The sequence below is a fragment of the Lynx canadensis genome, chromosome B3 (genome assembly GCF_007474595.2).
Source record: "Lynx canadensis isolate LIC74 chromosome B3, mLynCan4.pri.v2, whole genome shotgun sequence".
NCBI classification, from domain to species: Eukaryota; Metazoa; Chordata; class Mammalia; order Carnivora; family Felidae; genus Lynx; species Lynx canadensis.
The window spans coordinates 32,504,660-32,520,131 of NC_044308.2; the positions used below are offsets into that span (position 1 = coordinate 32,504,660).

At 44.0% G+C, this 15,472-nt stretch overlaps 1 protein-coding gene across 1 annotated transcript in view; it reads right to left on the reverse strand.

The window, feature by feature from the left end:
- Positions 1–217: 217 nt before the first annotated feature.
- NEO1 (neogenin 1) overlaps positions 218–15,472 on the reverse strand; it is a 193,858-nt gene continuing 178,603 nt past the window's right edge. The window contains exons 26-31 of the mRNA XM_032593504.1: positions 12,167–12,405; positions 11,451–11,543; positions 7,932–8,090; positions 3,680–3,943; positions 1,248–1,384; positions 218–1,048 (exon numbers count right to left, since the gene is read on the reverse strand). Coding sequence (XP_032449395.1) covers positions 965–1,048; positions 1,248–1,384; positions 3,680–3,943; positions 7,932–8,090; positions 11,451–11,543; positions 12,167–12,405 — 976 coding nt within the window. The 3' untranslated portion in view covers positions 218–964. The remainder of the gene's footprint in view (positions 1,049–1,247; positions 1,385–3,679; positions 3,944–7,931; positions 8,091–11,450; positions 11,544–12,166; positions 12,406–15,472) is intronic.

Here is a 15,472-nt window from a genome sequence, read left to right on the forward strand (position 1 = left end):
TCCAAACGAAAACTCCAGTTGCAACTTAGTGACAATAGAGATGGACATGCCAGGAAAGGACAATAAAGAAGATGCTTCCATTCTCTGCAGGCTTCTGGAAGAAAGTACATCGACTGAAACATTCACAGACCTCAGCAGCCCCGCCATTTCCTATTCCCAACCCCCCAGCCCACCCCCACCCCAATACTTTGAAACTGCACAGAAAGCAACAAACAAGTCTTTTCAATGTTACATTTCATTCAAATAGATCTGTAATCTCACAGTGATGAGAGGAGAAAGTCAGGCCTTTAATAATTATAATAAAAAAATAATAAAAAAGCTTACAAACAGCAATGCAACATTTCCTCCCCCCTCAAAGTGATGGATTAACAGCTGGTAGAGGATGCAATGACTTGGAATTCAAAAATAAAAACAAAAACAAAAAACAAGCCAACCCCTGGAACAACCCACACTGTCAATGACTTTCCATACATAATTCAAACAAGCAGTCAAACGTCAACCACTTGTGGAGAACACCATGGACTCCCTTGGTTTTTGATAGTGTTTTTCTTTTGAAGGTAAAATAAAATAGGACACAAATAAAATTGTACATAAATGCCAATGTCTACACTCCATAGAGGCGATGCAGTCGCAGCACGAAGACACAGCCTGACCACAAAGTGAAATGTAGGTCGTCGCACTTCTTGCCTCTTCCCTGGACACAAAATTTTGGCCCATGGTGCCCAGTCCTGCAGGGTGTCAGCAGGCAAAGGGAAGCCGCCTCGACACAGGCTTCTTCCAGGCTGACCAGGAGAAGGCAGGTGGCCATGCCCGGAGCCAGCCCCACACAGGGGCGCTGACCGGTCTGCTTGCTCGCTCTGTGTTCTCAAGTGCTGTCCTCACGTGCTCTGTACAATCCTTGCTTTCCAGGCTCCGTCCCAAGACTTCTAGACCCAGGTCTGCAGTCATGTCCCGGGGAAGGTCGTCATGCTGTCGTGATGGCGTTTAGGTCCTTCATTAGTCCTTCCAGGTGGGCCATCTCTTTGGTCAGCTCATCTGGTTCGTAGCTCTGCAGGAAAGAGAAAGCAGATAAACCCTCAGCATGCTTCCTGGCTCAGAGGAGATGCTCAGTGTACATCTGCTCAATGAATGAGTGCATCTGCTTCACACTTCTGGGCCGGCACCGAGGATCAGTGTGACCAGCACACTCGCAGGTTGTGGGACATGCACCTAGACATCGTGGCTGGGCTGGTGGCCCAGGAACTTACACTCTCGGAGTCTTCCAGCATCCTCGTGGTCTCCTGCACTTCAGGGGCACTGGGAACCACCACTGGCATAGGAGGCCGGCTCCTTCCTAAAGTCCCAATGGAGGCTGTCTTCACCGAGTGAATGTGATGGTTCAGAGCTGAGGGGGAAAGCACACCATCAGGTGTAGGGCTGAGCCCGCTCCCCCCATTCCGCACCAAGGCAACTAAGGTCAAAATGCTGCTTCTGGGTGAGGGGCGCACCCAGACCCAGTGCACAGATCAGGCTCTGAAAAGGCTGCACTAGATGGAAGGAGGGAGAAAGTGTGGCATCTCAGAGGCCAGAGAAAATACTCCATTTGGCTTTGGAAAACTAATCTACTCGTATGGTTTTCAAAGCGTCACCACACCTTGGTGTATCCATGGAATCCTTGTGGGATGTCCAGGAGGTCAAAATTCTTTTCATAATAATATGAAGACATTTTTCACCTTTGCACTCAGGGTATGAAAGCAGTGGGTAAAACTATTGGAGCCTTAGCACAAATTAAGGCAGTGGCACCAAACTGTAAGTCATCAGCTGACACCCCTTGCAATGAAAAAAACAAAACAGTTTGACTGTTTCATTAAGATCATCCTTAAGGAAGTAGTAAAAATTATTTTATTAAATCTCAACTTGATTACACATCTTTTCAATATTCTACGCGACAAGATGGAAAGTCTGCATAAAGAACTCCTGCTATATACTCAAGGATGGTGGCTGTTTCGAGTAAGGCATTTGTGACAGCTTGAGTTACAAGCGCAATTGTTGCTTTTATCATGAAGCACCGTTAGTCCAAAGAAAGGCAAACCAGTTATTCAGACTTGAGCGTTTGTAGAAATTTTCTACAAAGTACAAACAGCTGGTCACTTCAAGAGAAACAATGGACAGTAGTTACTGCTAACGATAAAATTTAAGTTTCAAGTGAAAATTAGAATCCTGAAAAACTTGTGTCTGCCAGCATGAGCTTCAGAGCCTCCCAATACTCACAGCCTTTGGGGATATTAATAAATGTATTTTTAGATATTGTACAATGAAATAGGTCAAGACTTGGAGGATCTGTATAACTTACTGAACCAGTATTTTCCAAAGGACTAATGTGTGATGTTTGATATCATGCACTCAAAGTACAAGATAGATGGATTTTAATGGAACAGAGTACGAACAGTTCATGGGTATGGTTTCTGATTCCACATTACAAACAAACCTATAAGAAACTACAACTTTTTGCATTTTGCTATAGTATCAAAAAAGAATATCCCGTTATCTGAAAAGGTTACAAAAATACTCTTCCCTTTTCCAACTTATTTGAGGCCAAGATTTTTTTATATTTCAACCAAAATAACATACTGCAACAGACTGAGTGCAGAAGTAGGTATGAGAATCCAGCTACTTCTATTAAGCCAGACATTACAGCGGTTTGCAAAAACAGAAGACAATGTCACTTTTCTCACTGTATTTTTGTTTTGAGAAGTTATTTTTCAGAAAAATAAGCTATCTTCAAATGATAGATTTATTGCTATTTTTAAATGCATTAATAAAATAGTTTAAAATGTTCTGAGTTTTAATTTCTAATATAGTAAATTATAGACAGATATAGCCCATGTGAAGAAAAGTTCTCTCAGGGAGCCTGGGTGGCTCAGTCGGTTGAACGTCCGACTTCGGCTCAGGTCATGATCTCACTGTTCTGTGCTGACAGCTCTGAGACTGAATCCTGCTTCAGGTTCTGTGTCTCCCTCTCTACCCCTACCCCACTCGCACTCGGTCACTTGCACTTGGTCTCTCTCTCTCTCCCTCTCTCTCTCAAAAATAAATAAACATTAAAAAAAAATTTCTTTTAATGAAAAAAAAAAAAAGCTCTCTCATGGTCTCAATAGTTTTTAAGAGTATAAAGGGATCCTGAGACCAAAAAGCTTGAAAACCACTGACTTATTCTAAAACAAACCATCGTAACACATAAGTGGGGAAAAGCATGCCTCTCAGGTCAGGGGACTTTGTTGGGCCACGTGAACCTAGGGAATACAGACTTCCCATCCAAAGGGTCCCCTGGCTTCCGTGTCTTGGCCTCCCTGATCCTTCTCTAGGTTGTAGGAACCCTACAGGATGATACTTCTGGGAAACTGAATGGATTAGATCTGTTGCCCATACCCATGGCCACTGGGTTTTACCATCAAGGATTCTGCACCCAAAACACGATTTGGAAAGTCAGCCCTCACTCCCCACCAAATTATTCTCTGGTTCATATGCATTCCCCAAGGAGGGGAGCCCATGTACTTCCTGAGAGGGGCAATGACTTACGGCTACTCTAAATTGCTAGGATGACCTTGGAAGATACTTGCTTTGTTATTTTCAAAGAAGTGACTTTTGCCATAAGCCAGAGCCAAAGGGTCCCTCCAGTGGTGCTGCCGCCCTCACTCACCTTGCTGGGATAGTAATGGTGTGCTTGGCAACGCGGGATCATAGGTGGGAGGACCTGGGGGCGGGATTGCCGGCACAGCAAAGCTCTTCAATGGGTGGGAAGGGCGAACGTGGGCTGTAGGAAGACTCTGGCCTGAATCTTCCTCTTGGGAGCTGGCCAAGTAAGAGGAACTGGTAGCACCTTCAGGATCCTGGTGATCAGTACAGCATGTTTGAGACGAGGAGGCTGGCATGGTGTCAGTGCTGGGGGTATTTCGAACGGATTCTACAGCAGGAAAGTCTAAATGTTAGCATTTCTTCTACCATGAAACATACGCACATACCGGGGTTCTGGCTACTTCTAAGGGCCCCGAAACCAGTTCAATAAGCACTTAGGATCAGTGCTAGTCCAAGGGAAGATGGTTTAGCACTACTGACAAGGCCAGGTAGGAATGGACTAACCTAAGAGAGTCCCAAAGAATTTTGTCAACCAGCCACTCTGCTGGAACCTTCTCACCTACACAGCTAAGTGGTCACAATTTTACAGATTTAAAGTTCTCCTCAGTACTTACTGTGTAGTACACAGAAAGGTTCCTGAGACTACTGTCTATTAAGATGTAAATAAGTATAAAAAGAGATTAAAACATCATTCCTTGACACTCAGCCTTAGAAGCTGGTCTTTCACAGAGTACACATCTAGTCAACTAAGGCTGGCTGGGTACCTGACAAGTATCTGCCCACAAGGCCTGGTGGTTACTACAGGAGAAGCAATGCCACAAGTGGTGAATATGTCCTTTGTGGACTGTGTGCAGCCTCACCAGAGCAACAGCCCCACAGCTCAAGTGAGACCTAGACAACCAAATAGTCCAGAGGTCTGCAAATAGCTTTAAGAGCATGCCATAGGAGGGGTGTTTGGGTCCAGAGGGAAAAACAGGGGTAGATCAGCTTGGAGAAGGGGGAGACTAAGGAAGAACATGATAATCTCAAAACATGTGAAGAGGGCTCAGAGCTGTTCTAGAAGGCAGCATGGGGGGATGGAAAAAGCACTGGCTTTGGAGTCTGATAAACCTGGACTCTAATCCTGGCATACTAGCTGGGTGAATGTGGCAGTCACTGAAACTCTCTGTTTTCTTTTCACCTACAAAACAGGAAGAATAAAATAACTCACTGAGGATTGAGAAGATGTATGAAATGTGCTGAACACGGGACCTGAATAATTGATAAGGCTCTTTTCTTTGTAAATTACTGAGTGCTTACGCTGAGCCAGGCACTATGCTATGCCCTTCGTATTCCTTACCTCCCTCAGTCCTCATACTAACTCAGAAGGCACTGGGAGGTTAGGCATCACCCAAAGATGCAGACAGAATGGGTAGGGCAGGGATCGGAACCCCTGTGCTCTGACTCCCAAGCCCATGCTCTGAACTACCACGTCAAACTGCCCTTCCATTTCCAGTACCACATGGCCCCTGACCCTGCAGCGGCAGAAGCAGCACCAAGACCCAGGCTGGCCATAAGAGGAAGCCCTTTCAAACAGGGGTGCAGACCAACATCCCTGTCCTGAGAAGGGGCCCAGAGGCACCAGCTCTCCGCAAATAGGCTGCACCAGCTAGTCAGGAGGAGGGCCTCCCCTGACTCCTAGAGTCCTCAACCTTAAAAAGGAAAATAAACCCTTTTAAGTAGTAGTGCATGAGTAGCCTGAAGAAATCCAACCTATTTCCCTGCCTGTTTTGCTGAGGTATCACTGAATCTCTTCCCTTGGGCTCTTAGGAGACAAGTCACACCAGTCACGAGTGCTACTCCCTTAGCTTAAAGACCTTGGGTCTCAGGGATGAGGGACTCCCCTCCCCCTAGTGCTGAAAGCCTGGCTGGGATGATAACCCTACTAGGACTAGATCACTTCTCATCCTCTCAAGAGGTGCACCAAGGACCTTGTTTCTTGTGCTTGCTTAAACAGCCACAGCCACAGCCACAGCTGGGAGCTGCTGGACCCACTCCGTGTGATCCTCGGCCAGGGAGAAGCTGGTCAAGGAGGGTTGCAGGGAGTAGCAGAGAAAAAGGCAGGCTCCAATTGGGACCGTCAGCTTGTATCGGCAGGCGGTTGGGTCAGCTCTGGGCACAGAGGCCTACCTTGGCTGCCTCAACGGCCTTAATTTCATACATAAGCTTCTGAGGGCCAAAGAGATGGTGGGAAATGTAAAAAAAGAAGATAGGGCTGCCTACATGAGTCAGAGCCCTGGCCTGCTGCCACAGACCAGGGCTGTCTTGTGGTGTAACTACAGAGGGCACCAGGCACACTATACTCTCAGTGAAGGGTGTGCCCTGAAAGTGTGCAACACTGCTGGCTCACGGGGAAAACTATGCTGTAACTAAACTTCCACTTGGTGAGGAGTCTACTTCCTGACTGACTTACCTCTCAGAGTTTAAGACACACAAAGTTCACACTGGCCAAGGGCTTGGACAGAAGGAAAGTGCTCTTCCTATGTCAAGTGGTGGTGACACAGTAAATGGTCTCCAGAGCAAGGACTGCCCTGGCCGGTCCGAGTCACGCCTAGCCCGCATGTGCAGGGCTGGTGGCAGCTCGGAGCTCCAGAGACACAGGGAAATACAACAGTGAGAGAATGCAGATGATTTCTAGAGACTTGCTCTATGTTTCAAATCCATCTTCAGTGACTTTCCCAGTCATTAGTTTACCTTCTTTATCCCCCTGGTCATTAAAGTGAGGAACCCTCTAGTGATGCAGATCTTTACTTTGCCCTCTCTTCACTCTCTGCCCAAGTCCGTACAGACTAGTGCTTTCAGCAGCACTAGACTACCTGGCTGAGGGCTGGGCGGGGCTGCCCTGCTTCTTGCCAACCTTTGACCCCTCCTAGTCTGAGAGGAAGGAAGAGGGGCTAATCTGGTTGGGAAGAGCCTACCATGCACTCTGGCAGGCCCACATCTTAGTGGGTGGGACTCCTCTGGCTTAAAAATAGAGAAACAGAGTCAGGACATAAAAATGCTTTCTAAGAGCACATCTGGAGGTCTGCTCTCTGGTCCCTGTTCTGAGACTAAGTCTGTGAGCCAGAGGGTTGTTCTCCATACAGCCTCTGGCAGATGGTCTCTCCCTACGGCAGGACCCCAAACCTGGATCTTGAGGGAGAGAGCATAAGGGCAATTTCTGACGTGGGTTTAAGTGGCGTTGTCCAAACCAAGTAAAGCTTTGGGAGAGGTAATTGTGGGAGTCAGTAGATCCCTAAATAAAGCTTTGACCTTCATTTGATGTTTTAGGTATATTTCAAATTGATCAAAACTTAAAGGGGAGGGGGAGTGTTACTGGCAACCCAAACTTCTAGCATGAGGTTTTGAGGTGCTTTTAAAAAATGGAATTCACTTGAAGTTCTCTTGTTTTCCAGAACGACCAAAATTTAGTCCTACTAGTAACGTCATAACTATTAATAGACAAGTTTCAAATGGTGGAAAAAGAACATACTGTGCATATGAGAAGCTACTAGATTTTTGCCTTAAAACTGAGAAGATGGAAGTTCATTCTCATCTAATGAGGAATTACAGTATTTGTTCCGTTTACTGTCTCCTCACCTTCACGATTTCCTCCCTAAAACTGTTTTGATAATGCTATTTCCTGAGATATCCCAACTGGGGCATGGTTGTCTGGCAATGCACTGCAGATTTTTAGGCTAATTTCTACCTGTTGTTTAGAGATGATCTATGTCTGTGCAATCCCTTGTAACTTCAATCGTCCACCGGGCACATCCTGAGGTGTACAATCTGAGGCACAGAATTCAATGTGGCCCTGCGGTACTCCTCTCACTCCAGGCCACAGCAGGAGGAATGCAGTGAGACCTCAGATGAGAATTTACCTTATGGCTGCCCTCCAGACCCTCCCAACATCAGGGTGACTATGAGGCAAAGGCTACCTCTAGTGTCTGAAAAATCACCCAGAATGAGATTTCCTTTCAGATTGTAAGATTAAAAAAATAAAGAAACTTGAAAACATGACTGAATTAAGATGCAACTTGATGGAACAGGACATGGTTATGTGATTAGAGTTATTGCGTTTTTACTGAAAGAACACCTTGCACTGAGTACTTAACAACTTAGGGAGAAGAAAATGGGGTGAGTTTTATAGAAACAAATTTGAGTCAGTAACAGAAATGTTATGATACATAAATAACACAGAAAAATTCCAAATCCTTCTAAGCAGGGCAAGTCCTCCCCATCTGGGCTTGCCAACTCCCAGGATGCTTTCCATCGGGGGCTCGAGCCTCATCTCTCACCTGTGGAATTGGCCCTGTCTGAAAGGGACAGGGATGTGCCAACGGGCCACGGGCTGCCCGGGTGGTAGAGATGACTGCGGGCTGGAGGAGCGAGGCTGCTGGAGTGGAAATGATGGTGAGGGTTATCGAGGGGATGGATGGGATGGGCACTAATCACAGCTGTGAACGAACACAAGACAGAGAAGTGCTTAACGTGCTTGCACACACACACAAGTACAGTTCAAGAGCAAAGCCGCCCCTGCCCCTCCCATGCGGTACGACCGTTCCCTTGGCTTCTGGGTGGCAGCTGGATGTGAACAATTAGCCATGGATTTTACATTTGTTTTTTTAAAAAGTCAACATACTGCTATGTATTTGTCTACACACACACACACACACACACACATACACACACACACACACAAAACAAAAAAAAAAACCTTGGAGGAATAGGTACTAAAATGTTTATGGGGATTATCTTGTGGGGAAGAGTGGTCAGGAGTCAAAAAAAAAATTTCTTTTGGTTCACCTGTATTTTCCAATTCTTCTACAATAAACATGGATTACATGAGTTATTAAAACATCGAACTGAATATGTCACAAAATATAAATCCATTAGCAAACAAATGATGGTTGAGGTTTCTATCATTTTTTTTTCTCCTGCTAAAAAAAAATACAAGTCTCTTTTCCTCTGATTATATTCCTAACACGTTCTGTTTTCTTACAGTTGGATGAGGCATGCAGTAGGCATTGAGGCTGAATGAATGAGTAGCCGCTTAATCAGTTTTCGTCTCTTAAAAGGATGCAAATGGGCCTGGACTCCAAAGTTGTAAGAAAAGTATGGAACACAGGCCTATGGCACCATCTCTGACCGCTTCTCTTCTCGTCTGGAAGCTCAGACATATCCATTCACATTTTAAAATATAAATGGATCTTTCCTAATTGCCTCTTTCCATCCCACAAAAGCTAAGGAATTAAATTTGCTGCATTTAGCTATAGAATCCAAGTTTCCACACAGATATCTCATATACAACTTTCTATGAAGACAAAACACTTCTTTAATGAGGCTTCATTATTGATTGAGATGCAAACAAACAAAACCAGAAGCCCAGCTGGGGAATAAGCCTCTCTTTGGTCCTCCCTTAGAGCACTTTCAGAAACAGAATGTTTAAGACCAACATGGTCGGCTCTAAACCCTTAAACAGGCAAACAGGTGGGGCTGATTAGGAACACAGGGGATCTTTTTTTTCCCTCTAAGTAAGGGCTTCACAAACTATGATAAAGCTTAATTAGCCTTTGGAGTCTATTAAATGTCTCTGTCATCAAGGATCTCCCTAGATCTTTGTGAGGCCACTCAAAATTACTCTGGTGAAGAAAAATCCTAGTCAATAAACAGGATGCTTTTATTCTCCAGCTATTTCCTGTCCTGGCCACTTGCTGGACAAGCAGATGGCTCCACCAAGAGACCAGAAGGCTCAGGTGGTCCTTCGGAATAAAACACTTGGAAAAGCTGGCAGAGGAGGGTTCAGGGCAGTCTGGGAGTCAGCATTTCCTTTAGGGGGAAGATAGGTGGTTGTTAGGAGCAACAAGCTTCAGAATCAGCATTTTCTAGAATTGAGGCTAGGACGAGGGAAAGAAGTCTCCTGATTTTTACCTAGGAAGTCCAACCTGCAAAGCATCCTAGGTATGCAGGACTCTAACAAAGAAAAACAAAATTGGCTTCCTCTTTTTAAAGGCATTTCCAATCTTTCCAAGTGGAGTAAGTAGAAAAAGAAATGTGAGAGTGCCTGCCTAGATTACAGCTGGCAATTACTAGCTGTCAACTGACTTGGATCCTGATGCTTCTGAGCAAGGTCTTGTACAAGGCTGACCGAGCCCAGCCCAACGTTGGCAATAGGGAGGTGGATGGTGAAGACAGACTTCAGGGAGCTGCAGCTTGAGAGAAAGGACTGGAGCCACAGGCAGAAAAGGAGATCTCAAAACCTGAAGGTCACAAGTACATCGGGGTACCTGGTTTCCAGATTCCTGAATTAAAGATTCCACTCACTCACCCAACCATTAAGGCACAAATTAAATAATACTGTATATTTATGTGTATACCTTACCCATCCCCCTCCCAAAGAAAGAAAAAATAACTGTTAGCAACTGGTATAACATATCTTTTCTCCTTAACATTTAAAAATAAGCCAGTTCAGGTAAAAACTAAAATCTTATACGAAACAAATAAGCAGTCAAGCTACCATAGCTACCATCTTCCTATAAATTAAAAGCAACTTTAATGGATTTACTCTTTTCAGACATTTATGTTTTAAACCTGGGGACCCCATCCTGGGCACCTCTTATAAGAGGAAAACCATATTTTCCCCCTGCATGTTTCCAAGTTCAGGCTCTTCATTTTTCATCACGGTCCCTGAGCAAAAACTACTTCGTGCAGAAATGACCTATTAACGAATCAGCCTTTCTCTTCCAAAGTTGATTTTTAGAGGCTAGTGCCTACATGTTTGTGCACAGTGTGTGTGTGTGTGTGTGTGTGTGTGTGTGTGTGCGCGCGCGCACACTTACACACTTGGGTGTTTCGCCAGTTTCCAAGCATAGGGAGTCATGGTTCATTTCTTTGTGTGTAGGGTATCTGTGGTTTAAATCCCTGCCACTTGTCAACAGAGAGATGCCCGAGAGTTCTGAAATCAGACATCTTATGAAATGAATAACAAATTCAAAGGCTCATTTAGGTTAAATTGAAAAGTGATCTAATGGATGCTTTCAGGATGGGCAGTGTTAAGGCTTGCTGGGCACCTGTTCAGCTTAGAGCAAATACTTCCAAGTTTTTTAAACTTGCTCTTAGTAGGCAGGTGGTTTTGTATCACTCTAGGCTGGTGCAGGGACCCGCACTGAGAGCCCCACTGTGCTAGCTAGTCTGAACTGCTTCCCTATCTTGAAAACAGTGACAAGGGAGAAGACACAGTCGTTTTAAGAAAGAAATTGGTCTGTCCCATTGCCTTTGGGTTTTCAGTCATGATATTTCACTTTGGATTTCAAACGTTATTAAAGAAGGCTAGGTAACTTTTATGCTTATGAAAGTGAGGCAAATAAGGTTTCAAATAAGGTTGAAAAATTGTGTTTTAAAAACTCTGTTTTATAAACTTAAAAATTCTCTAAAATATAAAGTCCACAAATTAGAAAAAATTCCACAGGTGCCCCATCAACACTGAGTGCGTATCAGGAAGTCTAGGGAGTACTGTGAAATTTGCCTTCCTCATTTGTGCCATGGAGATGCTATGCACATTGTCAGGGAGACTGGCAACTTCCCTGTTCCTGAGAGACTGAGGGAGTTGGCTTTTTAGCTTATTTATCTAAAGAAAATAGTCTCACGAATAATATTAATTGCAAAGTATGTTTGGTATTTCTTCCCTCAAGGTGCCAGCTTCAGTAGGTTATCTTTTGTGTTAGGATCAAGTGAAGTCAAAGAGATCATTCATAGTTGCTCCCCAGAATGACTAGATATACTGATAGCACAGGGCAAATGAGAGGCTTTTAACTTACGTTGGGGTGGCTGGGAGTCAAAGGGCATCATCATTTTTGGTCTCATTCCTCGCCTTCCAGCCAGTGTAGACATGCTGTCCTCTGACTCATGCCCTAGACATCAAATACAGAGGTTAGTTACAAGTGTATGCCCTACGCCACTAGGTAGGCTCAGCAGTAGAACATCTCTGGTGGGGGACTCAGGACTCACAAACACCATGATGGGGATGAGGTGTTTCTGCAGGAAATGAAATAAAGAGGCGAATGACCGGTAGTGCATTACAGGAAGTCTCTGCTGAGAGTCAATGCAGTTGACACAATGCTGCCTACCATGCTTCAGTGTGGTGTCTGTGAGTAAGGGCATCCAGACCAGAACATTCTGAAAACCACAATGACAGGTGGACTCCAAATGAAGGGACAGGACGAAATGTACAGACGTGGGCTAGGTTGTCTCAAATGTTTGAGTATCGAGTTGGCAACACATGAGAGGAGACCTAACAGATCCAGAAAGCTATCTCATCTGGGTACAGAACCTCTCCCCCACAACAAGCTAGCTATTCTTTTTTTTTTTTTTTTTCCTTCAGGTTAGCTATTCTTTACCTGATGTTGACCAAATCCCACCACACAGATTTCTTTAAACCTAACCTCACACAGGAATCACCAAATTGAGGCAATTGTAGAAAACAGAAAATGATTTAAATGGAAATAGTCTCCCCATATTTGGGGATAACCTGCACCTCTATATGAATTCCGCCTTTGATGGATGTTGCTGTCCATGGAATTGTCAACTGGTGTGATATCTTGAGAGTTCCGAGGAATTGGAGTATCAGTCATGATGGGATTTGGGTCTGGAGACTTATCGATGGGTTTCAGCTCCAGTCTCTCATGATGGATCCAGAGGTCTGGGGGTTTGACATCTTTGGAGTTCCCTTTGTACTTGTGGGAACCATTCACTGATTTGCAGGCAGCTCGTTTCCTAGGCACAAATTTAAGAGGGTTTTTTTTTTTAAAGTCATGCTTTTGAACATATTTGTCAAAGGCTTGAGTGACTAAAACTGCCCATCTGAGAGATGCTTCAAGCAAAGGCAGAAACTAAAAACACACAAACGAAACAACAAAAAACTGAGGCAGTAAGTTCACTTCAGGGAATAATAAGGGTATCTCTGCTTTGTCCACCCGTATTTAGAGATACATACAAGGGCACATTTGACTACTGCTTTGTGACTATTTTTTTTATCAACAGATTAGACAGCATTTTAAGATTAAACAATCTCTAAAGCAGAAGGTTTCTCCTCCAGTTCCAAACAATAGACAGAAAACATTAATTAGAAATGTAAGAGTGGAGTAGAGGTAGTCTATGGCTCATAAAAAAGGCAGGGAACATTTTAGGTAACCCAAACAAGGACTACCAAACAGGTAAAGTCACGAAAGCAGATGACAGTGTCTACTCCTCTGTGCCTTAATTTCTCCATTCGCTCACTCATCCACCCCGTAAGCATTTATTAGGTATCCATTGTATGCCAGTCAATCCCTGTGTTGGCTTGCTGTGCCCACAGCATTTCTGGTCAAGTGAGGAAGAGATATTGAACTAAGTATTTTAAAATATTCTGAACTTAATGAAATGCCAAGAGTTACAGTTACTTCTTAATAGTTGCACATAAGGTGGAGAGGACAAACCTGGAGGAAGAGGTGATGCCAAAGTTAAGACTTAAAGAAGGAAGGGCGGAAAATGCCTTCCAGGTGATGAAATCAGCTTATGTCAAAGTCCTGCAGCAGAGCACAACAGCCTGGTGTATCAGTGGGATTGTAAGAAGTCCTGAGTGGTGGGAGCACAGTGAACCATGGGAAGAATGACAGGAAATGATGGTGGAAAGGGAGCCCAGACCATAAAGGGCTTTTAGAGACATGCCAAGAGTTTAATTTCACTACGTGGTTTTAAGCAGGAGAGTAAGAAGATCAATTTTGAGTTAAAAATTTATGCTAACTGTGGTGTGAAGAACGGATTTATGTGGTAGGCGACAGAACAGGAGACCAAACAGGATGCTACTGCAATAGTCTTAGCCATGACTGATGGTGGTTCAAGATAGTGGAATGAAAGAAAAGGGCACACTTGACAGCTATTCAGGGGGCAGAAATGACGAGATTTGGTCATTTGAGATTTGGTGGGGTGGGAGTGACGAAGCAAGAGGAGCAGATGATGAAGACAAGGTGTGAGGATAAGCCATTCACTAACATTGGGATTAATGCAGTAGAAGCAGGTTTCACAGAAAAGATTATAAATTCTGTCTTGGACATGCTGAGTGCCTCTGAGACACTCAAGAGGAAATGCAGAAGAGGCAAGTGGTGTGCAAGTCTGAGACTCAGAAGAGAGGCCCTGGCTAGAGATAGAAACACAGAAGTAACTGGAATGCCAACAGTAAATGAAGCCATGGGAGCAGATATCACTGGGGAAGAGCATAGAGGGAGAAGTCAGCCTAGGACCAGACCCTAAGGAAGGTTTGTATTTGATGGCTGGGTAGACAGGAGGAGCTGTGAAAAAAAAAACAAACCATACAATCATGAAATACAAGAGAAGAGAATGTTTCAAAAGGAAGGAGTAGTCGAGTTGAACACTGTTGAGAGATTAAGATGAGGACTAAAAAATGTCTACTGGCTTCAGCAATATGGAGGTCACTGGTCCTTACCAAAAGCAATTTTGATAAAAGTTGTAGGAGCAGAATCCAGATTGAAAAGGACTGAAGCATGAGTAAGCAATGGAAAAGTGGACGAGTGGACACAGTAATCAAGAAATTCTGTGATGAAGGGAAAGACAGGGGTTTGTAAAAGGCCAGTGGTAAGGACTACACAGCAGAATAAGGGTTATAATTATACTGATTTCTTAAGATGAAAGAGTCTGAGCACACTTAACTGCTGAAGGTATAGAACCGAGAGAGTGAAAGGCTGGCTGTGCTAGAGAGGGGGTAACAGCAAGTATAAGGTATTAGAAAGATGAGAGCCACTGATCCAGAGGATAAATGAACAACTGGAGGAAGTATGCAGAGGAAGGTTTTTGGATCCAATGGTGGTACCCGGAGGTAGTTCTCATCTGCCAAGGGTAAGGCGGCTAATGAGGAACATGTTGAGAAGCAATGAGGCCCTAAATGCTCGGTCATCACTGAGGTTGTAAGAGTCTATAAACAGCTACAATTGAAATGGGAGGTACTTCAGGTATCAGAAAGGGAGAAAAGTGATAAGAAAAGCTCACATATTTTTTAGTATTCATGGAACACCTGGAAAGATGGTCACTGGGAGAGGGGGAGGGAAAGCTCCATGAAGACTGAATACAATTCTTTTTGAAATGTTTGTTCATGTTTGAGAGACAGTGTGAGTGGGGAGGGGCAAGAAGGGAGGGGGATAGAGGATCTGAAGTGGGCTCTGTGCTGGTAGCAGTGAGCCCGATGCAGGGCTTGAACTCACGACCTGAGCTGAAGTCGGATGCTTAACTGACTGAGCCACCCAGGTGTCCCCTCGGTACAATTCTTTTTAAACCAAAGGACCCAAATCTGTAGGACTTGCAGATTCAAGTACAAAGTACAGAGCCTTTTGTACAGAGCCTATTATCCACTCAGTTTCCTACCTCTCAATCTGAAGAATAAGTATTTTTTATTTACTTTGAATTTTAAATTCCCCAAAGCACTAAGGAATTATGTCACTTTGTTTTTTTATTTTAAATAAAGATCTCAAGATTTCTGAAACTAGATATAAAACTAAGTTCATAAAGGTAAATAAATGTGAAATGCCAAACAAAGAAGCTTGCAGGAAAATTCTAGAGTAGAAATAATGTCATCTCTGAGGCTTTTAAGAGAAACCGTTTTCTATAATCAAAGGGGACAAGGAGAGGTGTAAGAGGCAGTAACCAGGAGGCTTATAAAAGGAGCTCCCATTCCCTTGGAAAAGAGATGCTCTGCAAGATCTAGAAAGCTACTTTCTCTGGGCAAAAGAAAGATTCAGCACCTCACATAATGTACACAAAATGACATGAAGCTGTCACTAGTGGCAGTGAC